The following is a 27666-nucleotide window of genomic DNA, read 5'->3' on the forward strand; positions in this document are numbered from 1 at the left end:
CCAAATCCTATCCAAGACCACGCTGGGCCAATTGCGTGCCGCCCTATGGGACTCCCAATCAAGGCCGTTTGTGATACAGCCTGAAATCGAACCAGAGTCTGTAGTGACACCTCTAGCACTGAGATGCAGTGCCTTAATGCTACACCACTCGGGAGCCCCGTAAACATGTTGTGCCAAACATTTCAGAGAAATAAGCTTCTTGTGGTTATGTACAATTTCTGGCTGCATTGGGCCTTTAAAAAAGGTAATTTCCGAGCTGACATATGCAGTGTTCACCGTGAATGCAGTCTCCGTGAACACAGGAACATTGCCTTTCAATTTCAATCATGCTGCAGTGCGGATCTTCAGCGCAACGGATTGAATCGAGCCCTTGGGGTTTTCAGGAAAGTGGTGAGCTGGCTCCAACCACAAGGAGCTCTTCATTGACATTAAGGAAAAAACAGATTTACACAACACACATCCATGATGAAACATACAGTACTCAAAACACCATGATGATGTCAAAACACAGACTAGCATCCCTACTGAACTTCAAGGAGACATGCAGAGGGACAGACACTCATAACTCAAAAAGGTGTTAGTGCTAAGACAATATGGCGACCATGCTTCAACCAAAATGTAGCTGCAGTGTACAGTTCTCAGCACATTTCTGACATTTGGTTTGTGAATGACATTTGTGACTGAACGCATCACTCACACTTGGGTCTGATATGTGGGGCCAGATTTAATCCTCACTTGAATATACAGTGAACTTGAGGCTCACTGTCAGCGGTACACAATTTCAATCACAGCAGGAGTGAGAAGAGTGTGTGCTTGTGAGAGAGAAAGACAGAATGAAAGGAGTGACAGAATGAAGGAGAGACTATCTGGCTGAGAGAACCCAGAAAGGATCTTCCTCTCCAATAAAAACAAATTAACTTTGCATTAAAAAATGAATGGCTTAAAAGGACAACAGTACAATGTGAAATATTCAAAAGGATAGCATTCTTTGAAGCATTTAGTAAGTAGTTCATATACATATTGACAGGTTTCTAATACAGCATGTTTTCAATATCATACTTGTTTTCTTTCAGTTCAACAATTTTTTTTTTTACAAGTACAATAATAAAAAATGATAGACAACACCACGTACGACTCACTTGTTAAGTTTATGGCAACGCTTCTTTTGAATGCATTTAGCATCTCTTGATCCATATCTTAAGTGTCATTGAGAAATGAACCTATTACTCAGGATATACGGACTCCTCGTTCCACAGTAAAGGCGGGGACTCCCAGTCCCAGTCATTCCAAAAACCCTCTAGATTCCAAAAGGTTTTGGTAATGCTCGTTAGAATTTTGTCAGCCAAATGTGATTTCTTTTCACATAAAACCCCACCCATATACTGAACAAGGTCCACCACAACGTCAACACTTGGTTTACCTGTCAAGTGACGTCTTCTCCCAATCGACATGGTCAAAGATGGCAGGCATGCATTAGTCTCCTTCTGTCATGGTTCAATTGTTCTCTCAGCACATTATGAATATTTTGTTTGAAAAATAAGATCATGTCCATTCGATTTTCATGACTACTATCTGTACCGTAAAAACCCCAAGGATGAAAAATAAGAACACTTTTCAAAGGACCAAAAATGGACACTCAAATCCACATTTTCACACACATTCACTCTTATACATACGCACTTTGAAAGGCAACCAATGTCCATTCTCCAAGGCAATAATGTCTTTGTGGCAACTCGGCCTTGACATTCCAAATGATGTCATTCTGGCACCTCCCTCTCCAGGAATGATAAAATATCCCACGTTTGATAAATGTTGACAAATTATAAATGGAGATAAATCCATTTCAGTAAATACTGATGCAGATACAAAATAATAATGATAACTAAAATAATGATTATGAAGATTATGATAAAATACTACATGAAGTAGATACATTGCCTCTCCTTCCCTTCCAACTATAATGTCAACTTTTCAACCCAACGCTCTCTTATAGTCCTCTGGCTGGGTTGTTCTCAATACTCTGATTCATAACATTTGGACAAAAAAAACATGATAGATAAAATGACTAGAGCCATGATGGAAAGAAGAGTTTGAGGGTATTTCCAGAAATGCAAAGTTTGCCTAGAGAGGCTGTTTGTTTCTTTTAAGAGGAAGTTCCTTTCTGTTCCGTCACTCCCATTGTCTCGTTCTGTCCCACCGTGGTCTTCCTTTTTAAGTCTTCCCCAGCGTTGCTTTGATCTGTTGTTCTTTTTAAAGTAAGGACTTTTTCTTAAATGTTTTAAAGTTAATTCCTGTTCAGAAATTTTACAATCCTCTTTTTTTCTCCGTTATCATAGTGCACCCGTCCCATCCTGTTTAGGGCTGTTTGCTTCACTGACAATCCTCATCGTCCAAACATACCTAGGAAAGGATACAAAAGCATTTGTGTTTTGACACCAGGGATTACACAACCCTGTGTGTGGTGGAAACAGTTGGCATTTCCAAATCTATGATGAGCAGAACACTTTAAAAAATATGTTTAACTTTATGCTACCTTGAAGCTTATAGTATAAACAAAAATAATAAGCAGCACTGTGCTAATAAATACTTGGCTTCATCTCTGACAGACACTTTTTTTGGTTTAACAATTTGCTCATTTGAGGATAGTTTGGGGAACACAAACAAATAGAACAGGGTGGTCAGTCTCATACCAAACAAATAGAACAGGGTGGTCAGTCTCATACCAAACAAATAGAACAGGGTGGTCAGTCTCATACCAAACAAATAGAACAGGGTGGTCAGTCTCATACCAAACAAATAGAACAGGGTGGTCAGTCTCATACCAAACAAATAGAACAGGGTGGTCAGTCTCATACCAAACAAATAGAACAGGGTGGTCAGTCTCATACCAAACAAATAGAACAGGGTGGTCAGTCTCATACCAAACAAATTAGTCTTTTCAAATCCTTCAGAGTTGTAACATTCATTTTGGTGCCCTCTCGCACCATTGCCTTTTAAAAACGTACCGATCCTATACTCCTGCGTCTCTTCCTCCTCAGTGTCTCTCTCAGCCTCTCTCAGACTGCTCAAGGTACACAGATTTAGCTGGCTGGCTGCTCTGGGGAAACTGCAGAATATAAGAGGGGGTGGGGGAGGTGCAAAGGCGAGAAGGTCATTCAAGTGGTCATTCGTTTCTTAACTATAGTGGCATAATTTAGTTACTTAATAACTATAGTGGCATAATGTAGTTACTTAACTATAGTGGCATAATTTAGTTACTTAATAACTATAGTGGCATAATTTAGTTACTTAATAACTATAGTGGCATAATTTAGTTTCTTAATAACTATAGTGGCATAATTTAGTTTCTTAATAACTATTTCTTAGTAACTATAGTGGCATAATTTAGTTACTTAATAACTATAGTGGCATAATTTAGTTTCATAAGTTAATAATAACTATAGTGGCATAATTTAGTTTCTTAATAACTAAGTGGCCTAACTATAGTGGCATATTTATTAATAACTATAGTTAATTGAGTTACTTAATAACTATAGTGGCATAATTTAGTTTCTTAATAACTATAGTGGCATAATAACTATAGTGGCATAATTTAGTTACTTAATAACTTAATAACTATAGTGGCATAATTTAGTTACTTAATAACTATAGTGGCATAATTTAGTTTCTTAATAACTATAGTGGCATAATTTAGTTACTTAATAACTATAGTGGCATAATTTAGTTACTTAATAACTATAGTGGCATAATTTAGTTTCTTAATAACTATAGTGGCATAATTTAGTTTCTTAATAACTATAGTGGCATAATTTTGTTTCTTAATAACTATAATGGCATAATTTAGTTTCTTAGTAACTATAGTGGCACATGAGATAAAGGAATTTGAAATATATTAACACAATGAAGAGTCACAAATATTTGGTTTCCCTAGGAATTATATAATAAACAACCTCTCCCTTTTTACCTTATGCTTTGGACATCGTAGTGAAAAGTTATCTTCATTCAGAGAGCAGTCTGAGGAGAGGTGAAGGAAATGTTATACAAATGACATAACCATCAACTCAGAAAATTATAACACTCAATATAATTGGGTACTATTGTTATAGTTACAGTAGGCAGAGGGAGGTAAGGTTTAGGACACAGCATATGAGTAATGAGATAACATTCGGTGTTAAAGGAAATGCTTTGCATCTCTTACCTGCATCCATGGCACACGGGTAGTGATATCTCAGTGTGCAGCCTTTGCTGTAACAGCCGAGGGTTGAGCCAACCATTTCACAATAAGAGCAGACCTGAACACAGACAGACACAACATAGAGAATAACAGAAGAGAGTGCAAAAATTAACTTCTTATGGCTGCAGGGGTAGTATTGAGTAGCTTGGATGAAAGGTGCCCAGAGGTGCCCAGATTAAACTACCTGCTCCTCAGTCCCAGTTGATAATATATGCATATTATTATTATTAGATAGAAAAGTATTGGATAGAAAACACTCAGAAGTTTCTAAAACTGTTTGAATGATGTCTGTGAGTATAACAGAACTCATATGGCAGGCAAAAACCTGAGAAGAAATCCAAACAGGAAGTGGGAAATCTGAGGTTGGTCGATTTTCAACCCAGGCCCTATTGAATACACAGTGGGATATTGGTTATGTTGCACTTCCTAAGGCCTCCACTAGATGTCAACCGTCTTTAGAAACTTGTTTGAGAATTCTACTGTGAAGTGGGACCGAATGAGAGAGGAATGAGTGAGAGGTCTGCCAGCAGTCACGCGCTGGTCACACGCATTTCACATGAGAGGTAGCTGTGTTCCTTTGCTTTTCTGAAGACAAAGGAATTCTCCAGTTGGAATATTATTGAAGTTTCATGTTAAAAACATCCTAAAGATTGATTCCATACATCGTTTGACATGTTTCTACGGACAGTAACGGAACTTTTTGACATTTCGTCTGCAACTAGGGAACGCGCTTCATGACTTTGGATTTGTTTACCAAACGTGCTAACAAAAGTAGCTCTTTGGACAAAAATGGACATTATCAAACAAATTTAATGTGGAACAGGGATTCCTGGGAGTGCATTCTGATGAAGATCAAAGGTAAGTGAATATTTATAATGCTATTTATGACTAATGTTGACTCGAACTTGGCGGATATCTCTATTTGTTTTCTGAGCGCCGTTCTCAGATTATTGCATGGTTTGCTTTTTCCATAAAGCTTTTCTGACACAGTGGTTGCATTAAGGAGAAGTGTATCTATATTTCCATGTCTAATAATTGTATTTTCATCAACATTTATAATGAGTATTTCTGTAAAATGTGGCTCTCTGCAATATCACCGGATGTTTTTGGAACTAGTGAACATAATGCGCCAATGTATACTGAGATTTTTTTATATATAAATATGCACTTTACTGAACAAAACATACATGTATTGTGTAACATCCTATGAGTGTCATTTGATGAAGATCATCAAAGGTTAGTGATTCATTTTATCTCTATTTGTGTTTTTTGTGACTCCTCTCTTTGGCTGAAAAAATGGCTGTGTTTTTCTGTGGCTTGGCTCTGACCGAACATAATCGTTTGTGGTGCTTTCGCTGTAAAGCCTATTTGAAATCGGACACTTTGGTGGGATTAACAACATGATTACCTTTAAAATGGTATAAGGGGGCCTCCCGGGTGGCGCAGTGGTTAAGTTCGCGCCGCCCAGGCTCTGTCGTAACCGGCCGCGACCGGGAGGTCCGTGGGGCGACTCACAATTTGCCTAGCGTTGCCCGGGTTAGGGAGGGGTTGGCCGGTAGGGATATCCTTGTCTCATCACGCACCAGCGACTCCTGTGGCAGGCCCGGGCGAAGTGCGCGCTAACCAAGGTTGCTAGGTGCACAGTGTTTCCTCCGACACATTGGTGCGGCTGGCTTCCGGGTTGGATGTGCGCTGTGTTAAGAAGCAGTTGGGTTGTGTATCGGAGGACGCATGACTTTCATTCAACCTTTGTCTCTCCTGAGCCCGTACGGGAGTTGTAGCGATGAGACAAGATAGTAGCTACTAAACAATTGGATGCCACAAAATTCAGGAGAAAACGGGGTAATAAAAATAAATAAAAAATGGTGTAAGATACATGTATGTTTGAGGAATTTTAATTATGAGATTTCTGTTGCATGAATTCGGTGCTCTGCACTTTCACTGGCTGTTGCCCTAAGAAGTTCAATTTAAAACTGTGGACTTCTGAGAACTGCTTTAGGTATATTGAGCTGAGAACTGCTTTAGGTATATTGAGCTGAAAAAAATATCTATATATAGTAACCAATATCATTACATTGTATACTGTATAGACATCAACAAAAAAGATTACTCACTGTGTCTCTGGCACCATCTCGTGCCTCCTGTAGGCCATACAGTCTTCCATTGACCAGGTAAACCCCACTGGTCCAGACCATGCATGCCTCATGCACCCACAGCTCCTCTGGGTCTATAGGCATCTGAGGAAGTTGGGCCAGCTGTGCCAAAGGCCCAAGGGAGTCTAAGGTTGGGGGAGGGGGCTGAAATGGCAATGAGGCTTTGCTGTTGGATGGCACCATTCTTGGGGAATTCTCACTGGATTTCTGTCTCCTTTTAAATCTCGGGTGCGACGTCAGCTTTCTGTGTTGTGGCCTTTGTTGAGTGTCTTCTGTCTGCTGTTGCTGGCATGGTTGGTTTTGCTGACTGTAAGTGGGCTCATTCTGAAGTTCAGGTTGTTTCCTTAGCTCAGTAATTGGTTTTAACTCTGGAGGCATGTCCCACTTAAGAACTGTTGTCTTGTTGGTGGTGGTTTTAGCAAGTTTGCTGGCCAGATAAAGCATCTCCCCTCCACCTGCTGGAGAGGCAGTGCCAACAGCAGTGGCAGGGGAAGTTGTATTTGTCTCTTGATTGAACATGTAATCACTATAAGTTGAGGACTTGATAGTTGGCACATCTTGCAGTTCACGGCCCTGGGTGGTCAACACATTTGAAATGGTGTCGAGATTTTGCACATTTCTACTCATCCCAGTAGTTACAAGACTCTGTCGAATCTGGGGTTGATTCTTGGGAAGCCTTGTAGCATATTCAGGAGGGTAGTAAGGTCCATAGAGATCCCCAAGGTTTTTGTAATTGGCCCATTTCTGGCACAGGCAGCAGAGAAGACGGCCAGAATGAATAGATTCAGTAATCACAGGGCCTGGTAGAAGGTACTCAGATGAAGGTAGAGCCTTTCCTGCCTGGAGGGCAGAGTCTACATCCTCCAGTTCCCTCTTCTCTTTGACCCTCTCAATTTCTCCATCTCTCCTAGGCAGTTGAGACAAAAGAGCTGAGGTCAAAAGAGCTTCAATACCACTACTGCTTGCTTTCCCTCCAACTGCTCCATGCTCTCCCTTCATCTTTTCCTCTTCACCATTCACAATTGTGCACACGGCTCCTATCTCAGCTACTTTCCTCTCCACATGTATGTATGGCGCAAAGGCACACTTGCTATTATCAGGAAAAACTCTGCTGTTATCAAAATGTCCCCCTGCTCTTGTAGCCGCTTCCAGGTCATCTTTGGCGGCCGCTGCTGCTACTCCTCTTCTTCTCCTCCTCTGCCTGCCTCTTGATCCCACTACCTCACTCTCGTCTTTCACCCCCCCTTGTTTCTGGCAGACTGATTTCACCTCAGTCTCTGGCTGAGTGTCCTCACTTTCAGCATCCACTTTTACTGCTTGGGTCAAGACTGGTGGAAACTCAGGAGGAGTCATTTTCTGATCAGTCGGAGGAATGACTGATGGGGCAGAGGCTGTAGTGCTAGGGCTTGGGGCTACCTGTGGACTAACAGTTGCAGGAGATTGAATGGGTGGGCCAGACAGAGCACTTGGGCTCACATTCTGTGCCTGGGCCTGGGAGGCTTGAGCACGTTTTTGCTTATTCACACTTCCAACAGGCCTTCCCTTCTTCTTGCCTGATGGGAAATAGCCTTTGGGTACAGAATTGTCTGATTGTTTGGAATCTTGTGGTGACCCGGTCATTGCCAAAGATGACCTTGGAGAAGTTTGATGTGGCTGTCTTAGTAAGTGCCCTTGAGCCTGACTGTGGTGTGGTGGGGTGGTTCCATAATAGTCACTGCTACTGTAATCATCAAATGCAATCCCAGTTTCTTCAAGTTTTTGTCTCAGAAGGTTAGCAGCAGATTGTTCACCTCTTCGAGTCTCAAGTTGCTGGTAAGTATTAGTGAAATGTTGAATATCAGACAAGGCAGATGAAGAAGGTGGGGGGGAGCCCTGTACTGGACAAGGTAGTGGTGGAGGTGGGGGTAAGGGCCCTAACAAGGTGAAGTCAGCGGGCATCTCTTTATCTCTATCACCAGTACTAGATGCTGCAGTCCCTAACCCAAAGTCAAAGTCTGGCTGCAAAGGTCTTGTAACAGTTCCTGTGGTGCCGCGTTTAAGAACGTGTGATGTCTGGTGAGGATCACAGGGGTATGCGGTGGGAGGTAACGGTCCAGTCTCATCAACCCCTGTGTAGGGCATAATGTCACTTAATGAGAGACTTTCATCGAGATAAGGCAAACATTCCTCTTCGTCCTGTGTGTCAGTAAACTGTGACATTTCAGTGTGAGAAAATCCAGCAAAATCATTTGAGTCAACATCGGTATGGCCGCTGTTAGTAGATTTCTTCACATTTGGTGTAATTTTCTGAACAATAGCCTCCAGTTTCAAACCTCTCCCTTTTCTTGGAGGCAGACTCTTTTTACCCTGAACAGGTGAGGAGGATTGTGAATAAGTGCTTTGTCCAGGTGTGGGACAAGGAGTATTAGGCGAACCAAGTGTAGTTATATCTGAACTGGATGAGTCATCGTCATTTTGGAGGCTGGATTCAGAGTAGGCCAAAGGTGAGTGATATGAACTAGGGGCACTTCTTTGCTGTGATACATCCTGATGCTGCCTCTTGGCAGGGATAGGGGAAATGAAAGATCGAACTCTCCTCCTCAACATTAATGGATTAGTGTCCCCAGAACCCCCAGTTTTATTTGGTCGATGGCTCTGTGGCATCATGGAATTGACATTGCCACCAATACTGGGACCAACTGTTTTCATGGAATTAGGTGTAGGTGTTGGATGGAGTGATTTAAAGATTTCTTCTGTAACCACTTGGGAGACAGGTGATTCAAGAATGTTGGAGACTGGTGGAGCTGTTGGAACCAATTGGTGGGCAACAGACCCAAGAGGAGCAGCAGGAGGTGGCTGTTGACTTCTCTGGTAAGGATCCCCCTCCAACATCCCCACACTCTCTCTACCAGAGTGTGTTGACTCCCACATTTTCATGTCATAGTAAGTGTTCTGATGAGGAACTTGCTGTTTAGCGAACGTTTGGCGATTGTGCAAAATGTCAGTTGGAGACTGCATTCTTTGTCTCTGCTCTGAATGACTGAGTTTATGTCTACCTGGAGAAGTACTGGACTGCATCATATCCTTGGTGGGTCTATTAATGGTAGCTACCCAATTAAGTCTGTCATCCAAGTCATGAGCATGGAGGTGAGTATACATTTGTAATTTGTTTGCGGATTGTGGGTTTTGTAATTGAACTTGGGGCGAGTGGTAGGGATTGTGAAAATGGGGGTTACGTGGCATCATATTGCCCTCTCTTGCATCACCAAACCTGGAACCAGGAAAGCCACTGGCATGTCCTGTAGATAAATCTACACCATGTGGGTATGACTGATGTCTTGATGGTGGAGACAGAGGGTTGATGGTAGAGGGATAGTGAGAGGTTTGCTGCAGATGTTGAGAGGGCATGGTGGTGGTCAAATCAATCTTACCTCTTCTAAGAGGCTCTGCATTCATAACCACAGATGGGTGTAAAGCCTTGTTATGATGCTCAACATCAGTTTCCTTGGGTGTAAGACCACTATGATGGACAGCCTCTGCAGTCTCCTTTGATGCTACCTTCACTCCAACCTCTTTTTCATCTCCTAACTCCTTACTGTTCCCTAGATCATTTGTTGATGGCAGTTGGATCACAGAGGCACCAATTGGACTTTTTCCCCGCTCTCTTTCACGTTTCCCATCCCTTTCTGGTGTACAGCGGCGATTGGGACAAACATCACATATGACAGAGCGGCGCTCTTTAGATGGAGGTAAAAGGGAGGACGTCAACATTTGAGACTCAATTTGACCTATGGTTCCAACACTGCTCGCTAGCGGCTCTGTTTCCTGCAATAGGAGTTCCTGTACTGCTGATGATGAGCTGGGCAGACCTGAAGGGGGTTTCCTGTGAGGTAACGAGTAGTCGGCTAAATTGATGTGTTTTGGTGGAGGTCCAGACAAGAACTCTGTAGACTGTGGCATATGGCTCAGGTGACGCTGCGGTGTTGCCATTTTATTTCTCTCTGAAGAAGCACTGTGAGATCCCTTAGTATCTACTCCTTCAGACCTCAAGGAGGATTGAGGTGATTCTGGTACAAAATCAGATCCAGGCCCCTGGCGCTGATTTAGTTGAAGAGGCTTTCCAGGGCTTGTCATTCGGGAGTGGTGGGAAGTAACCTCTCCAACTCCAGTTTGGGTTCTCATACTTTCAGCCATGCCATAAGGATGCCTGGTTTGGTACTGTTGCCGAGTCATATTTTGAGCCTGGATATGGGCAGTTAGTGCCTGTTCAGATCGCCCATAGCGCCGGTCTAAGTGATAACCCTGTAGAACCTCCTGCAAGAGGCTTGGAAATGGATGCTGGAGTTGAGAATTATCATCATGTCCTCTTGCTCCTGATCCTTCTCTTCTCCTCACTGATCCCTCAACTGTAGTACCCGCGACATCCTTGGTGTGTTCAGGCCCATAACTGGGCTTTGGCTGATGGAAGCCTTGATACCTTGAATTTGATCCAGTTACACTCCCTGGACTAGGTCTCCCCCTGTTCTTCAAACCCATGGCAGCACCATGTGGTGACTCTTGAAAACCATATTTTTGAGGACCTGAGAAGGGATGATTTTGAGGGACAGACCGCCCAAAGTTAGATTTCTGGGGAACTTCATGATGAGAGGAATATACACTCAAATCCATTCCTTCCTCCCCATTATGACGACTAGACTCTCTAAAGAAGCTGTCTGAATGTTTCTCCTCTATGCAGTTGTCTTGTGCACATGTAGCTTTTTCTGGATGATTTACCTCACAACGGGTTGACACAATAACACCCACTCCACCAGCATTTGGCTCTTCCTCAATATTTTGATCTTGATTGGAGTTGTCCAAATCTCGTGTCTTACATCGTTTTCCATCCTTCTCATCACTTTTTTTGTTACGCAAGGAAGATCGATCCAATTTATTTTCTTTGTCCTGCCCATCTTGTCGCATGTGTCCCTCTCGAGTCTGCTCTCCATGGGTGCCTTTTTCATTTTTTTCAACCATCCCTCCACTTTCATCTTTAATTCCTTCATATTTAATTTCCCTTGTTTTCCTAAGCCCATTTTTAGTATTAACATCAGTGGCACAGTTTGGGTGGAACTGAGGAGCAGGAAAGGGAATGGGGCATGAGGGAGTAGAGGAAACAGGAGGGCGAGAATGTACACTTGGACCAGGCTCAGCAGATTGAGGAGCAGAGGAGGGAGATGACAATGAAGGTGTCCGGGTTTCAGTTGTCTTTCTTTCAGAAACATCTGATGGATTCAGAGATTGTTTTGTAGAAGTTTCCTTTAACATCCTCTTCCCTTGTGAACCCTGATCACTCTTTCCAGTATGGGATTGGTTTTTACTTGAACCCATTGATATCTGACTCTGAGATGGAGGAGGATAGTAGCCAGTTGGTTCTGATCCACTGCTTGTGCCACTCATCTGCCGCATTCTAGATTTTTCCCCCTCAGAAATCTGCTCATCGCGTTCCTCTTTGGCCCTTGATGATACTCTTTCGGACACCAGAAAGGAATCTTCATCACCTCCAGCCTCCGAGATAGCACCTTCACCACCACCAATCCCACTGCTTGAGGCAGCACTGACACTTCGACTCCTTGGTTGAGTAGAAGGAATGGCTTGTAATGCCTGCAGCATTTGACTTTGTCCATCTTTCCCCCTTCTATGTGACATTAATGTGTCAGTGAGAAGCATATGTTGCACTGTATTGGGTAAATTCGCTACCTGTGATGTCAAAGCATTTAGACTGTTCAAGCCAGGATCTTGCATGAGTTTGTCAAGAGGAGAAGATGAATAGACAGACGAGGATGACCCTTCTTCATGTGATCCTTTTCCTGTACCTGCAGCCATTCTGCTTCGGTTTGAGACTAAGTGACCACCTCCAGCGCTTGTATTCAGACCAGTAGCTTTGTTACTGCCACTGCTGCCACAACTACTGATGCTGCTGTTGGAGTTGGGTGTGGGACTCAACTGAGGCATCGTCTGCAATAACCGACCACGGCAACTACGAGGATTTGGGGGAGGAGGATGTGATGGAACATGTGGGGGACATAAAGGGTTCCCATGAACTTCTGAGACACCCATCAACGGGGAAGGTGAGGAGCTACAACTGGGAGACTGCACTGCAGAGGCAGCTGGAGAGGGGTTAGATATAGGGCTGAAGTTTTGGTTAATCTGGCCCTGTTGGGGTTGAGAATGCATTGGCGATTTGGCTATTTCTTGACACGGTTGTTGAGGCATTCCGGGATTGGTGGATTGGTGATGTTTAGAATATACAGGACCTGGTGGAGGGGCATGATGCTGCATTTTGAGAGAGTTGTCATAACCTATTCCTAAATTGTGCTGAGAATTGCGGTGCTGGAGGGTGGCTTGTTTGTGGAGTGGATGGGTTTGTGGGGAGTATGAGGGGTAACTTGAAGAGTGGTAACTCTTTGCAACATTCTCCAGTGATCCAACATCGTTTGTTGTAGCTGGACTTGAAATTGAGTTTGAATTAGAGTTCATATTAGGAGAGTTGTTGACTTTAGGTTCAAATCCACCACCACTGCTGGCCCCATCATGATATCTCTGTGGTGGGGAGCTGTACATTCCTGATGACCCTGTGGATGCACTACCCTGTGGGGAGTAGTGTGAGAACTGTGGAGGCATTCTGTGTCCAGAGATGGGATAAGTCCTATGCTGCTGCCCATGTTGCAGAGCTTGATGGGCGGGGTAATTCTGTCCATGTTGGCGGTGCTGCATCTGAGGCCCCGATGCTGGCTGCATTGCAGGGTTCTGACCCATTTTGTACTGATGGGAGGGGGAAAATGCTCCAGCACCACTGCTGCCACTGCTACTACCACCTGAGCCGGCCGTCGAACCATAGTCCAAAGGATAGGGAGACATCATCCCGGAGGAGCTCGTTCCAGCTTGTCTGTACTGCTGAGGTATATGTCCATCCATATTGGAGTACCCAAAACCTGACCCATATGCCATACCTCCTCTTCTATGTCTGTCCTTTCCACCCATTGCAAAATAATAATCCATTGTTTCCTTTTGGTAAGGGTTGCTACTACTGCCACTGTGAATATTACCGTGTGAAGATTCCCCAGCTCTGTTTCTTGCATCATAAGCAAGCATATGGCCAGCCTGACTAGGGTGGTGGTGCCCTCGATGGAGTAGGTGTCGACTGTGACTTTGAGGGTTTGGAGGGGTTTGCTGTTGCATCCCAGTGTAGTCATCGGTCATTCTTGGGGATATCTGGGGATCTGTTGACGGTGGTGGGTAAGAGGAGCCACCTCCACCCCTACTAGTAAATCCAGGAGGAAGAGCTGGAGGTGCTGGATTGTTGGGGAAATTCTGCATGTTTTGATGGATTTTTATGAATTGTTTGAGGGAATGTTTTTTGTTCTGTAATGGCAGTTACTGTGTCAGTTGACTTCGTAGGCTTGCAGTTAAAGGATTGTGGAGAGTCCAACAAAGTCCAGCAGAGTTGAAGCAAGTGACTTTATCACAAATGTTTTATCACACTTGTAGCAGCAATTGAAAATGAAGCAAATACTTAGGCTTGAGCAGAAAATGACCAGTAATTTTCAATTAGATGCAACTAAAGAACTTCTGAAATCTGATGTTGTAGAGTAACTCCATTATAGTTGTAATAGTTGGAGAGCGGAGTTCAAATTACAACTAAATATCTGTTTTTTTTTTGTACTAAATGTAGTAGCGATTTCAATGTTAAAAGGATATGATGCAGATGTTGCAGTTTGGCACTAAATGTGAAAATATCAAGTGCAAGAGAGACAACAGCACTTTAAATAATAGGCCTCGAGGTAAGATAAAATTGCAGTGGGATTCAATGGTGTCCCATGTGCAAAAACTTTTCATGAGTAACTGAGTCACTGCCTTTTAGACTGCTGGACTGCCATTGCAGAAATGATTCAGTTCTGGCAGGAGTAGCCTATGCGAAACAATAATGCTTCCCTCATGTAGGTTTGCATGTATTTGGCTCGCACCTGTGTAGAAACAGCCTTAAAAATGCTAACCAATACTTTCACCCAATAAATGTCTCAAACCAAAAGGAAAACAAATCCACTGATATTTGTGTGTTCTTGTTGAGATTAATACTTTTTGAAATTCTCATTTTTTATCTCCTTCCCTTAGATTTTTTTGACACATGTAGTTGGATTGTAGAAAAGTCTTTGGTCCCCAGTTCTTCTTCACCAGTGTTTATCTTGGTGCTCTTCTATATCTCCAACATTGTTCTGTCTTACCTTATTTTAATTTTCTTTCAATCATTACTCAAATTGACCGTCTCCCATACCAATGTCCAAAAGTAAGGTTTCCATTTAATCAGCATCTTCTTGTTTTTCTTTTGCAGTTTCTCTCCAGTATTTCCATCCATGTGAGTCCATCTCTCTTCAGTTGTTTACAGGAGACCTGTGTAAATCTGAAAGAACAGAAAAATAAACTAAAAGAACTGTCTGTGTGCCACAACGACCACATAGCCTATACTGTACATAGGCTATTACATCCAAAGATTATGTGTGTTTATGTAGACAAAGTAAGTACAGTGTGTTTGTTGTTAACCATTGCATAACCCCTTACTCTTTCTCACAGTGTTCCTTAACATATACCACATGGTCTATTTTAGTATGGTACTAACTGTAGGTCTTACTGTACAAATAGTCACATACAATCTGCAATACAATGAATCAGGTGTCAACGTGTCCAACTTCATAGTGTAATTACACTATAGGCCCACCTGCCCATGTAACTACCATGTAAATAAATACACAGGTATTAGGGCACGTGTTGTAAAGTGGTATCAAACTAAAATGTGCAAAACCACAACTATATGATTTTGAGGGGCAACATTTGTCCAGGCGTCAACGGCGACAATATACCGTATTTGTATTGTGTGTGTCAACTGCAGCTGTTGTGTATGTTCAATTCTTGATAACGCATGTAACTCAAACATCCACGGAATTGCACAAAAATGAAAGGCACTAGAGTAGAAGGTAAATCAATAATGTTTTGGCCGCATCCCTTTGAATTTAAACTAAAAACTTTCCAGACATGTTTGTCCATGGAAGAAGTGGTCATAAAGTGACTTTTTGGACCTGAATGCTAAAACATTCAGGAGACAGAGATGCTCAAAGTTGACCCATTTTCCATACCCCACCACACCAAGAGACATTAGGTTAGGGACGATACCAGTATCGCGATACTAACACGCTGTTAGTATTGCGGCAAGGGGAAAAAAGAAAAGAAAAGTGGATTTAACTTATTTAGGAAAACAGCCCTCGTTCTGCAATATTGTGATACTGGTATCGTCCCAGCCCTATGAGACATCATTGTCTTCATCACTGGAAATAATAAACGATTGAGTTTGATATCATTTTAAAAGCTTACAAACAGGGTTGTCAAACTATTGGATAATTTCTTGGAGAAAAAACCCCCAGAAATGAATGATTATTTGTTGTTGCGCAGACCCTACTTTACATTATCTGAAGTTTGTGTGTTGTACCCGCCATCGGTTGAGACACAGCATGCAGGAAATGTAACTCATAGAATGACTTATCCCTTCAGACCACTGCAATTTAACTGGTACACCGTTGAAATTGAAATTTGTACTTCTAATTACTACCACAAAGATGGCCGCTGGTCCACCCACCGTCAAATGGGTGGACCCACCGTCAAATGACCACCCAACTAGTCAAGTCTATTCTATAACAGTAGGTTTCCTATGGAGGGTTGACAGTGTTATTTAAACCAACTGAATTCCCCTTCAAGTCAACATTCTCTAATGTGTGGACCTCCAACCATGTTCGTTGGACCATTTGAAAGTATAAATGTATGTTTATTTATACATGTATCAGTCAAAACATAACACTCACAATGTATTCAAGAACATGTTGTGTCCTAACAGATGGTGGGCACAACACCAAAACCTCAGATGATAATTAGATAAATCAATCAATTATAAAACAGTTTGTCAACCCTGTTTGTAAGCCTTTAAATATCAAACGTTTATCGTTTCCAGTGAAAGCAAAATAGGTCAACCTTGACCACATTTAATCACATTTTATTTAACCTTGATTTACCTTTGACCACATTTATCTCTTGAATGTTTTGGCATTCAGGTTTAAAAAGTCACTTTCTGAGCAGTTCTACAATGGGCAAATATGTATGAAAGGTTTCGTTCAAATCAAAAGGGGTGCTGTCAAAAAGTGATTGAATTCAAATGGATTTACCCAGAGGCCTAGCAGCATGAAGTCAAAACAGTGGCACAATAATGTCAAGATCACAATGAATCCATGTAGGCCTACATGGATTGTACATGATTACAAATCATCTTATAAAGCTGTGGTAAACCAGCCACGTGATTTCTTATCACATCACTAAATGAATAAAACAGGTGAGGTATAGCTCAACGTAAATGTATTTAACAGCTTTCTAAGGCATTCAATCAACAGGGACTCGAATTATGCGGTGACGCCACTTTGATGGGGTCATCATTCATGAGGACCCCATGTGACACGTCTATTGTCTGTTTTAAATACACTGTAAAGTGCTTAATTGACCAATTGCTTGCAGCCAACTTCTGCAGTCTTTTGTAAACGTGTAATTTGTATAGCCAAGGCCCGGTACTCTACCATGCAACTTAGAGACTGCTGCCCTATGTACAGTCATTGAACACTGGTCACCGCCTGGTACGGCAACTGCTCCGTCCACAACCGTAAGGCTCTCCAGAGGGTAGTGAGTTCTGCACAACGCATCACCGGGGGCAAACTACCTGCCCTCCAGGACACCTACACCACCCGATGTCACAGGAAGGCCATTAAGATCATCAAGGACAACAACCACCCGAGCCACTGCCTGTTCACCCCGCTATCATCCAGAAGGCGAGGTCAGTACAGGTGCATCAAAGCTGGGACCGAGAGACTGAAAAACAGCTTCTATCTCAAGGCCATCAGACTGTTAAACAGCCACCACTAACATTGAGTGGCTGCTGCCAACACACTGACTCAACTCCAGCCACTTTAATAATGGGAATTGATGGGAAATTATGTAAAATATATCAGCCACTTTAAACAATGCTACCTAATATAATTAATCTCATATGTATATACTGTACTCTATATCATCTACTGCATCTATGTAACACATGTATCACTAGCCAATTTAACTATGCCACTTTGTTTACATACTCATCTCATATGTACAGTGCCTTGCGAAAGTATTCGGCCCCCTTGAACTTTGCGACCTTTTGCCACATTTCAGGCTTCAAACATAAAGATATAAAACTGTATTTTTATGTGAAGAATCAACAACAAGTGGGACACAATCATGAAGTGGAACGACATTTATTGGATATTTCAAACTTTTTTAACAAATCAAAAACTGAAAAAATGGGCGTGCAAAATTATTCAGCCCCTTTACTTTCAGTGCAGCAAACTCTCTCCAGAAGTTCAGTGAGGATCTCTGAATGATCCAATGTTGACCTAAATGACTAATGATGATAAATACAATCCACCTGTGTGTAATCAAGTATCCGTATAAATGCACCTGCACTGTGAGTCTCAGAGGTCCGTTAAAAGCGCAGAGAGCATCATGAAGAACAAGGAACACGCCAGGCAGGTCCGAGATACTGTTGTGAAGAAGTTTAAAGCCGGATTTGGATACAAAAAGATTTCCCAAGCTTTAAACTTCCCAAGGAGCACTGTGCAAGCGATAATATTGAAATGGAAGGAGTATCAGACCACTGCAAATCTATCAAGACCTGGCCGTCCCTCTAAACTTTCAGCTCATACAAGGAGAAGACTGATCAGAGATGCAGCCAAGAGGCCAATGATCACTCTGGATGAACTGCAGAGATCTACAGCTGAGGTGGGAGACTCTGTCCATAGGACAACAATCAGTCGTATATTGCACAAATCTGGCCTTTATGGAAGAGTAGCAAGAAGAAAGACATTTCTTAAAGATATCCATAAAAAGTGTTGTTTAAAGTTTGCCACAAGCCACCTGGGAGACACACCAAACATGTGGAAGAAGGTGCTCTGGTCAGATGAAACCAAAATTGAACTTTTTGACAACAATGCAAAACGTTAAGTTTGGCGTAAAAGCAACACAGCTCATCACCCTGAACATACCATCCCCACTGTCAAACATGGTGGTGGCAGCATCATGGTTTGGGCCTGCTTTTCTTCAGCAGGGACAGGGAAGGATGGTTAAAATTGATGGGAAGATGGATGGAGCCAAATACAGGACCATTCTGGAAGAAAACCTGATGGAGTCTGCAAAAGACCTGAGACTGGGATGGAGATTTGTCTTCCAACAAGCCAATGATCCAAAACATAAAGCAAAATCTACAATGGAATGGTTCAAAAATAAACATATCCAGGTGTTAGAAAGGCCAAGTCAAAGTCCAGACCTGAATCCAATCGAGAATCTGTGGAAAGAACTGAAAACTGCTGTTCACAAATGCTCTCCATCCAACCTCACTGAGCTCGAGCTGTTTTGCAAGGAGGAATGGGGAAAAAATTCAGTCTCTCGATGTGCAAAACTGATAGAGACATACCCCAAGCGACTTACAGCTGTAATCACAGCAAAAGGTGACACTACAAAGTATTAACTTAAGGGGGCTGAATAATTTTGCACGCCCAATTTTTCAGTTTTTGATTTGTTAAAAAAGTTTGAAATATCCAATAAATGCCGTTACACTTCATGATTGTGTCCCACTTATTGTTGATTCTTCACAAAAAAATACAGTTTTATATCCTTATGTTTGAAGCCTGAAATGTGGCAAAAGGTCGCAAAGTTCAAGGGGGCCGAATACTTTCGCAAGGCACTGTATATACTGCACTCAATACCATCTACTGTATCTTGCCTATGCCGCTCTGTACCATCACTCACTCATATATCTTTATGTACATATTCTTATCCCCTTACACTTGTGTCTATAAGGTAGTAGTTTTGGAATTGTTAGCGAGATTACTTGTTGGTTATTACTGCATTGTCAGAACTAGATGCACAAGCATTTCGCTACACTCGCATTAACATCTGCTAACCATGTGTATGTGACAAATAAAATGTGATTTGATTTTAATAATGTTAACATACTGTTTTACGCACGTTATATGTACAGTGCCTTCAGAAAGTATTCACACCCTTTGACTTGTTCCACATTTTGTTGTGTTACAGACTGAATTTAAAATGGATCCAATTTAGATGTGTTACTGATCTACATACAATTACCCATAATGTGAAAGTGCAATTTTGTTTGTAGAGATTTTTTACAAATGTATTAAAAATGAAAAGCTGTAATGTCTTGATTCAATAACTATTCAACCCCTTCGTTATGGCAAGCATAATTAAGTTCTGCAGTAAACGTTTGCTTAACAAGTCACATTATGAGTTGCATGGACTCACTATGTGCAATAATAGTGTTTAACATTATTTTTTTTATGCCTACCTCATCTCTGTACCCCACACATACAGATAATTGTAAGGTCCCTCAGTCTAGCAGCACATTTCAAATACAGATTTAACCACAAAGACTGAGGTTTTCTAATGCCTCGCAAAGAATACAAATATTCCAAGACATGCATCCCACTTGCAGTAAGGCACTAAAGTAAAACAGCAAAAAAAGTGGCAAAGAAATGTACTTCCTGAATACAAAATTATGTTCAGGGTAAATCTAAAACAACAATTACTGAGTACCACTCTTCATATTTTCAAGCATAGTGGTGGCTGCATCATGTTGTGGGTATGCTTGTCATTGGCAAGGACTAGGCAGTTTGTTGGGGGTTTAAAAATAAACAGAATAGAGCTACGTACAGGTAAAATCCTAGAAGAAAACCTGGTTCAGTCTGCTTTCCAACAGACACTGGGAGACAGATTCACCTTTTAGCAGGACAATAACCGAAAACACAAGGCGCTTATATACACTGGAGTTGCTTACCAACACATTATTGAATGTTCCTGAGTGGCCAAGTCACATTTTTGACTTGAAAATCTATGGCAAGACTGGTAAATGGTTGTCTAGCAATGATCAACAACCAACTTGACAGAGATTTAATAATTTTTTGAAGAATAGTGTGCAAATATTATACGATCCAGGTGTGCAAAGCTCTTAGAGACGTACATAGAAAGAGTCACAGCTGTAATCGCTGCCAAAGGTGGTTCTAACATGTATTGATTCAGGGTTGTGAATACTTACAGTGGGGCAAAAAAGTATTGTCAGCCACCAATTGTGTAAGTTCTCCCACTTAAAAATATGAGAGAGGCCTGTAAATTTCATCATAGGTACACTTCTACTATGACAGACAAAATGAGGGAAAAAAATCCAGAAAATCACATCGTAGGATTTTTAATGAATTTATTTGCAAATTATGGTGGAAAATAAGTATTTGGTCAATAACAAAGGTTTCTCAATACTTTGTTATATACCCTTTGTTGGCAATGACAGAGGTCAAATGTTTTATGTATGTCATGGAAATAATGTATTTAATTTTCAATACATTTGAAACAAATTCTAAAAAATGTTTTCACTTTGTCATTATAGATTAGTGTGTGTAGATGGCTGTAACAACTAAATGTGAAATAAATCAAGGGGTATGAATACTTCCTGAAGGATCTGTATATACTGTATTCTAGTCATGGCTCATCTTATAACTACTGCTGTACACACCTTATCTATAGCCACAGTAAAACGAGTCCTATATCGACATTACCTGAATGGTCGCTCAGCAAGGAAGCAGCTACTGCTCCAAAACCACCATAAAAATGCCAGACTACAGTTTGAAACTGCACATGGGGACAAAGATGGTCCTTTTAGAGAAATGTTCTCTGGTCTGATGAAACAAAAATATAAATGTTTGCCATAATGACCATCATTATGTTTGGAGGAAAAAGGGGGAGGCTTGCAAGCCGAAGAACACCATCCTAACCGTGAAGCACGGGGGTGGCAGCATCATGTTGTGGGTGTGCTTTGATGCAGGAGGGACTGGTGCACTTCACAAAATAGATGGCATCATGAGGAAAGAAAGTTATGTGGATATATTGAAGCAACATCTCAAGACATCAGCCAGGAAGATAAAGTTGGTTGCAAATGGGTCTTCCAAATGAACAATGACCCCAAGCATACTTCCAAAGTTGTGGCAAAATGGCTTAAGGACAACAAAGTCAAGGTATTGGAGTGGCCATCATAAAGCCCTGACCTCAATCCTATAGAAAATGTGTGGGCAGAACTGAAAAAGCGTGTGCGAGCAAGGAGGCCTACAAACCTGACTCGGTTACACCAGCTCTGTCAGGAGGAACGGGCCAAAATTCACCCAACTTATTGTGGGAAGCTTGTGGAAGGCTACCTGGAACATTTGACCCAAGTTAAACAATTTAAAGGCAATGCTACCAAATACTAATTGAGTGTATGTAAACTTCTGACCCACTGCGAATGTGATGAAAGAAATACAAGCTGAAATAAAATCACACTCTCTACTATTATTCTGACATTTCACATTCTTAAAATAAAGTGATGATCCTAACTGACCTAAGACAGGGAATTTTTACTAGGATTAAATGTCAGGAATTATGAAAAACTGAGTTTAAATGTATTTGGCTACGGTGTATATAATGTTCCAACTTCAAATTTTTTAATGGAATATCTACAAAGGCGTACAGAGGCCCATTATCAGCTACCATCACTCCTGTGTTTCAATGGCACATTGTGTTAGCTAATCAAAGTTTAGCATTTTAAAAGGCTAATTGATCATTAGAAAACCCTTTACAATTATGTTAGCTCAGCTGAAAACTGTTGTTCTGATTAAAGAAGCAATAAAACTAGCCTTCTTTAGACTAGTTCAGCATCTGGAGCATCAGCATTTGTAGGATCGATTACAGGCTCAAAATGGCCAGAAACAAAGAACTTTCTTCTGAAACTATTCTTGTTCTGAGAAATGAAGTCTATTCCATGTGAGAAATTAACAAGACATTGAAGATCTCGTACAACGCTGTGTACTACTCCCTTCACAGAACAGCAAAAACACCAGTCTCAACGTCAACAGTGAAGAGGCGACTCCGGGATGCTGGCCTTCTAGGCAGAGTTGCAAAGAAATAGCCCTATCTCACACTGGCCAATAAAAATAAAAGATTAAGATGGGCAAAAGAACACAGACACTGGACAGAGGAAGATTGGAAAAAAGTGTTATGGACAGACAAATGTTGCTCAGATCACAAAGAAGAACATTCGTGAGACACAGAAAAAATAAAAAGATGCTGGAGGAGTGCTTGACGCCATCTGTTAAGCATGGTGGAGGCAATGTAATGGTCTGGAGGTGCTTTGGTGGTGGTAAAGTGGGAGATTTGTACAGGGTAAAAGGAATCTGGAAGAAGGAAGGCTATCACTCCATTTTGCAACACCACGCCATACCCTGCAGATAGCACTTAATTGGAGCCAATTTCCTCCTACAACAGGACAATGACCCAAAGCACAGCTCCAAACTATGAAATAACTATTTAGGGAAGAAGCAGTCAGCTGGTATTCGGTCTATAATGGAGTGGCCAGCACAGTCTCCAGATCTCAACCTTATTGAGCTGTTGTGGGAGCAGCTTGACCGTATGGTATGTAAGAAGTGCCCATCAAGCCAATCTAATTTGTGGGAGGTGCATCAGGAAGCATGGAGTGAAATCTCGTCAGATCATCTCAACAATTTGACAACTAGAATGCTAAAGGTCTGCAAGGCTGTTATTGCTGCAAATGGAAGATTCTTTGACGAAAGCAAAGTTTGAAGGACAGAATTATTGTTTCCCATGTTCCCTTGTTCAATGAACCATAAACAATTAATGAACATGCACCTGTGGAACGGTCGTTAGGAAACTAACAGCTTACAGACAGTAGGTAATTAAGGTCACAGTTATGAAAATGTAGGACACTAAAGAGGCCTTTCTACGGACTCTGAAAAACACCTAAATAAAGATGCCCAGGGGCCCTGCTCATCTGCGTTAACGTGCCTTAGGCATGCCTCAAGGAGGTATGAGGATTGCAGATGTGGCCAGGGCAATAAATTCAATGTCTGTACTGTGAGATGCCCAAGATAGCGCTACAGGGAGACAGGACGGACAGCTGACCGCCATCGCAGTGGCAGATCACGTTTAACACCTGCATAGGATCGGTACAGCCGAACATCACACCTGCGGGACAGGTACAGGATGGCAACAAAAACTGCCCGAGTTACACCAGGAACGCACAATCCCTCCATCAGTGCTCAGACTGTCCAGAATAGGCTGAGAGAGACTTGACTGAGGGCTTGTAGGCCTGTTGTAAGGCAGGTCCTCACCAGACATCACCGGCAACAACGTCGCCTATGGGCACAAACCCACCGTCGCTGGACCAGACAGGACTGACAAAAAGTGATCTTCTCTGACTAGTCACGGTTTTGTCTCACCGGGGTGATGGTCGGATTTGCGTTTATCGTCGAAGGAATGAGCGTACTCTGAAGCGGGATCGATTTGGAGGTGGAGGGTCCGTCATGGTCTGGGGTGGTGTGTCACAGCATCATCAGACTGAGCTTGTTGTCATTGCAGGCAATCTCAACGTTATGCTTTACAGGAAAGACATCCTCCTCCCTCATGTGGTACCCTTCCTGCAGGCTCATTCTGACATGACCCTCCAGCATGACAATGCGACCAGCCATACTGCTTGTTCCGTGAGTGATTTCCTGCAAGACAGGAATGCCAGTGTTCTGCTATGGCCATCGAAGAGCCCAGATCTCAATCCCATTTAGTACGTCTGGGACCTGTTGGATCAGACGGTGAGGGCTAGGACCATTCCCCCCAGAAATGTCTGGGAACTTCCAAGTGCCTTGGTGGAAGAGAGGGGTAACATTTCACAGAAAGAACTGGCAAATCTGGTGCAGTCCATGAGGAGGAGATGCACTGCAGTACTTAATGCAGCTAGTGGCCATATCAGATAATTTTGACACCCCCTTTGTTCAGGGACACATTATTCAATTTCTGTTAGTCACATATCTGTGGAACTTGTTCAGTTAATGTCTCAGTTGTTGAATTTTATGTTCATACAAATATTTACACATGTTAAGTTTGCTGAAAATAAACAGAGCTGACAGTGAGAGCACGTTTCTATTTTTTTTGCTGAGTTTATGTACAGTACGAGTCAAAGGTTTGGACACACCTACTCATTCAAGGGTTTTTCTTCATTTTTACTATTTTCCACATTGTAGAATAATATTGAAGACAACAAAACTATGAAATAACACGTGGAATCATGTAGTAACCAAAAAAGTGTTCAACAAGTCCAAATCCATTTTATATAAGATTCTTCAAAGTAGCCACCCTTTGCCTTGATGACAGCTTTGCACACTCCTGACATTCTCTCAACCAGCTACATGAGGCAGTCACCTGGAATGCATTTCAATTAACAGGTGTGCCTTGTTAAAAGTCTGTGGAATTGATTTCCTTCTTAAAGCATTTGAGCCAATCAGTTGTGTTGTGACAAGGTAGGGGTGGTACACAGAAGACAGCCCTATTTGGTAAAAGACCAAGTCCATATTATGGCAAGAACAGCTCAAATAAGCAAAGAGAAACGACAATCCATCATTACTTGAAGGTCAGTCAATAGGAAAAAGGCCAAGAACTTTGAAAGTTTCTTCAAGTGCAGTCGCAAAAACCATCAAGCGCTATGATGAAACTGGCTCTAATAAGGACCGGCACAGGAAAGGAAGACCCAGAGTTACCTCTGCTGCAGAGGACAAGTTCATTAGAGTTACTAGCCTCAGAAATTGCAGCCCAAATAAATGCTTCACGGAGTTCAAGTAACCATCCCATCTGGTTTGTGCTTAGTGGGACTATCATTTGTTTTCCAACAGGACAATGACCATACACACCTCCAGGCTGTGTAAGGGCTAATTGACCAAGAAGGAGAGTGATGGAGTGCTGCATCAGATGACCAGGCCTCCACAATCACCTGACCTCAACCCAATTGAGATGGTTTGGGATGAGTTGGGACTGCAGAGTGAAGGAAAAGCAGCCGACAAGAGCTCAGCATGTGTGAACTCCTACAAGACTGTTGGGAAAGCATTCCAGGTGAAGCTGGTTGAGAGAATGCCAAGAGTATGCAAAGCTGACATCATGGCAAAGGTTGGCTACTTTGAAGAATTTAAAATATATTTTGATATGTTGAACACTTTTTTGGTTACTACATGATTCCATGTGTTATTTCATAGTTTAGATGTCTTCACTATTATTCTACAATGTAAAAAATAGTTTTAAAAAATAAAATAAAAACTTGAATGAGTAGGTGTCCAAACTTTTGGTACTGTATATGTATTTATATTCCATTCTCTGACATTGCTCCTTCGGATATTTCTGAATTTCTTTGTGTTTGTCTGGATTTTGTGTTTTTTATTTATTTTATTTACTGCTATGTATTACTCCACTGCTGGATTTCTCTGCACCTGTAAATATGTTTACATGACCAATAATCTTTGATTTGAATGATAATTGGCAGGTTCCAATCGTTACAGTGAAACAAGTGATATCGTTACACATTTGGTCAGTTTTCCATGTCAGTTTACTACTACATCCAGTAGCCTAATTGTTTGGGGTTGAATAGTTTTGGACCAATATTACCCCGTTTTACTGACTGTAATTAATATGTTGATGATGGTGACGTGATAATAAAACAATTATGGTATAATATGTGACAGTTTATGAAGAAACAGCCTATTCGATTACAGACCAATGAAGCTTTTATTGACACCACAGTGCTGTCACACCAGGTGTTAAACGTAACCCACTGGCCTCACGCACCGTAAACAAGTTGTCTGTAGAGTTATAGGCCAGGACAGAAGTAGGTTGATGAACCACGTCCTCTACTAAACCAATGCCATGGCACATAGCTAGATATTATGATGTAGCTAGCTAGCTACAAAAAAAACTGTGGCTAGTGAATAACATTGAATAGGATGCTAAATGTTTAATATCAGCTAGCCATTTGAGCACATCCTGTATTTTATTTAGTTAGCTACGATAGTTGCAGACCAAACTAGCGAGCAGCTACTAGAATCTAGATAGTAGTTTCATGTTGACGTTAGTTGTAGCTAATATTAGCTAGCTAGCACGTTTAACGTTAGCTTCATGCATCACAATTAGTGGGTGCTGCTGGACTAGCTAGGCTATAGAACCCCATTTGCGTCATTGCAAATTCTGTTTTGAGTTATTTCGTTGCAATTTAGCTACGTTAGCTATCCTGATAAAAATAGATTTGTGCACAACGAACACAATTAGCTAGCCAACTAGCAATGTTAGCTACCTGGTCTGTCCAATAATCATAATAGGACGGGAAGGCAAGCAGCATACAAAAAGAGGGTGATTAGGTGCAGATGTTCGATATACAGCAGTGGTAGGTGGGTAAGCATGTATATAACGCTGAATAAAGCGGATGCTGCTGCAGACAATCTTACCCCCAACATGTAATTTCCCCTTACTAAATGCTGAGAAAAACATGACAGAAGCACTCTTTCAATGCATACGTTACCTGGGAACGCTTAAGGCCCCTCGAAGAGTAAAAGGTTGTTTTGTGACACTCCCGCTGCTCTGGCAGGAAACCCCGGTCTTGAGTCGACTGCTCCGCCGCTTTTCCCTCACTCTTTGTCGTCTTGACAACCCCGACCAGCGGCGGCGAGTCGGGGGCCCCGTCACAATCAAATCCCGGGCCTTTCCTCCAATTTTCCCTTTCTTTTGTCCTCACCTCCACAAATTATGAGAGCACAATCGGGGTGTCTGTAGGTCCCGTAACCAGTGAGGTCCATACACCCCCTCCCCTCTTGTTCCCTCTCCTTTCCCTCTTTCACACACTGTTTAGGTGAAGCCACCTAGCTCGAGCTCAAATGAAACGCATTGCCAGTGTCACCGTACTAACTGTACAACTAATAATTATACATCTCAAGTGCCTATTTCCATGATACGTACATCGTATAAAAGCATGCATCAATCCGTAGACCTATTCGTTTTCCTGTTACTGTTTTTTTGCTACTGAAAGACCGCCTTGAAAATGCATACACTCATATTCCTGCACCCCCTCCCTCATTTCTTCTAATTTCTTCCCATCACATCCCTCAATCTGCCCTCCCTTTCCCAATGTTTTCTACTTAATGATTTTTGTATTTATATATATATATATATATATATATTTATATATAAACACTGAACGCAAAATATTAATATTTTAAATCACTGTATTTTGTTATCTTTGCTCTGGGATTGAGTCTTTCAATCAGTCTCTTTGTTCTT

General features: G+C 41.8%; 1 protein-coding gene across 1 annotated transcript; it reads right to left on the minus strand.

Annotated features, from left to right (window-relative positions):
- Positions 1-711: 711 nt before the first annotated feature.
- LOC123998860 (transcription factor 20-like) lies at positions 712-27420 on the minus strand. Its single transcript, XM_046304072.1, has 6 exons — positions 26912-27420; positions 6349-14803; positions 4199-4292; positions 3965-4014; positions 3006-3106; positions 712-2400 (listed from the first exon to the last, which is right to left on the minus strand). The coding sequence occupies exons 2-5, from the start codon at positions 13720-13722 to the stop codon at positions 3047-3049; spliced, it is 7578 nt and encodes a 2525-aa protein (XP_046160028.1). The 5' UTR covers positions 13723-14803; positions 26912-27420; the 3' UTR covers positions 712-2400; positions 3006-3046.
- Positions 27421-27666: the final 246 nt, after the last annotated feature.

The sequence above is a fragment of the Oncorhynchus gorbuscha genome, linkage group LG16, assembly GCF_021184085.1.
Source record: "Oncorhynchus gorbuscha isolate QuinsamMale2020 ecotype Even-year linkage group LG16, OgorEven_v1.0, whole genome shotgun sequence".
Taxonomy (NCBI): Eukaryota; Metazoa; Chordata; class Actinopteri; order Salmoniformes; family Salmonidae; genus Oncorhynchus; species Oncorhynchus gorbuscha.

Excerpts from the sequence above, each read along its gene's own strand:
- LOC123998860 (XM_046304072.1), bottom strand. The coding sequence starts at position 13,722 with ATGCAGAATTTCCCCAACAATCCAGCACCTCCAGCTCTTCCTCCTGGA. Across the intron at positions 4,015-4,198 it reads CCCGTGTGCCATGGATGCAG|ACTGCTCTCTGAATGAAGAT; the intron begins GTAAGAGATGCA and ends ACCTCTCCTCAG. Across the intron at positions 3,107-3,964 it reads TACGATGTCCAAAGCATAAG|TTTCCCCAGAGCAGCCAGCC; the intron begins GTAAAAAGGGAG and ends TATATTCTGCAG.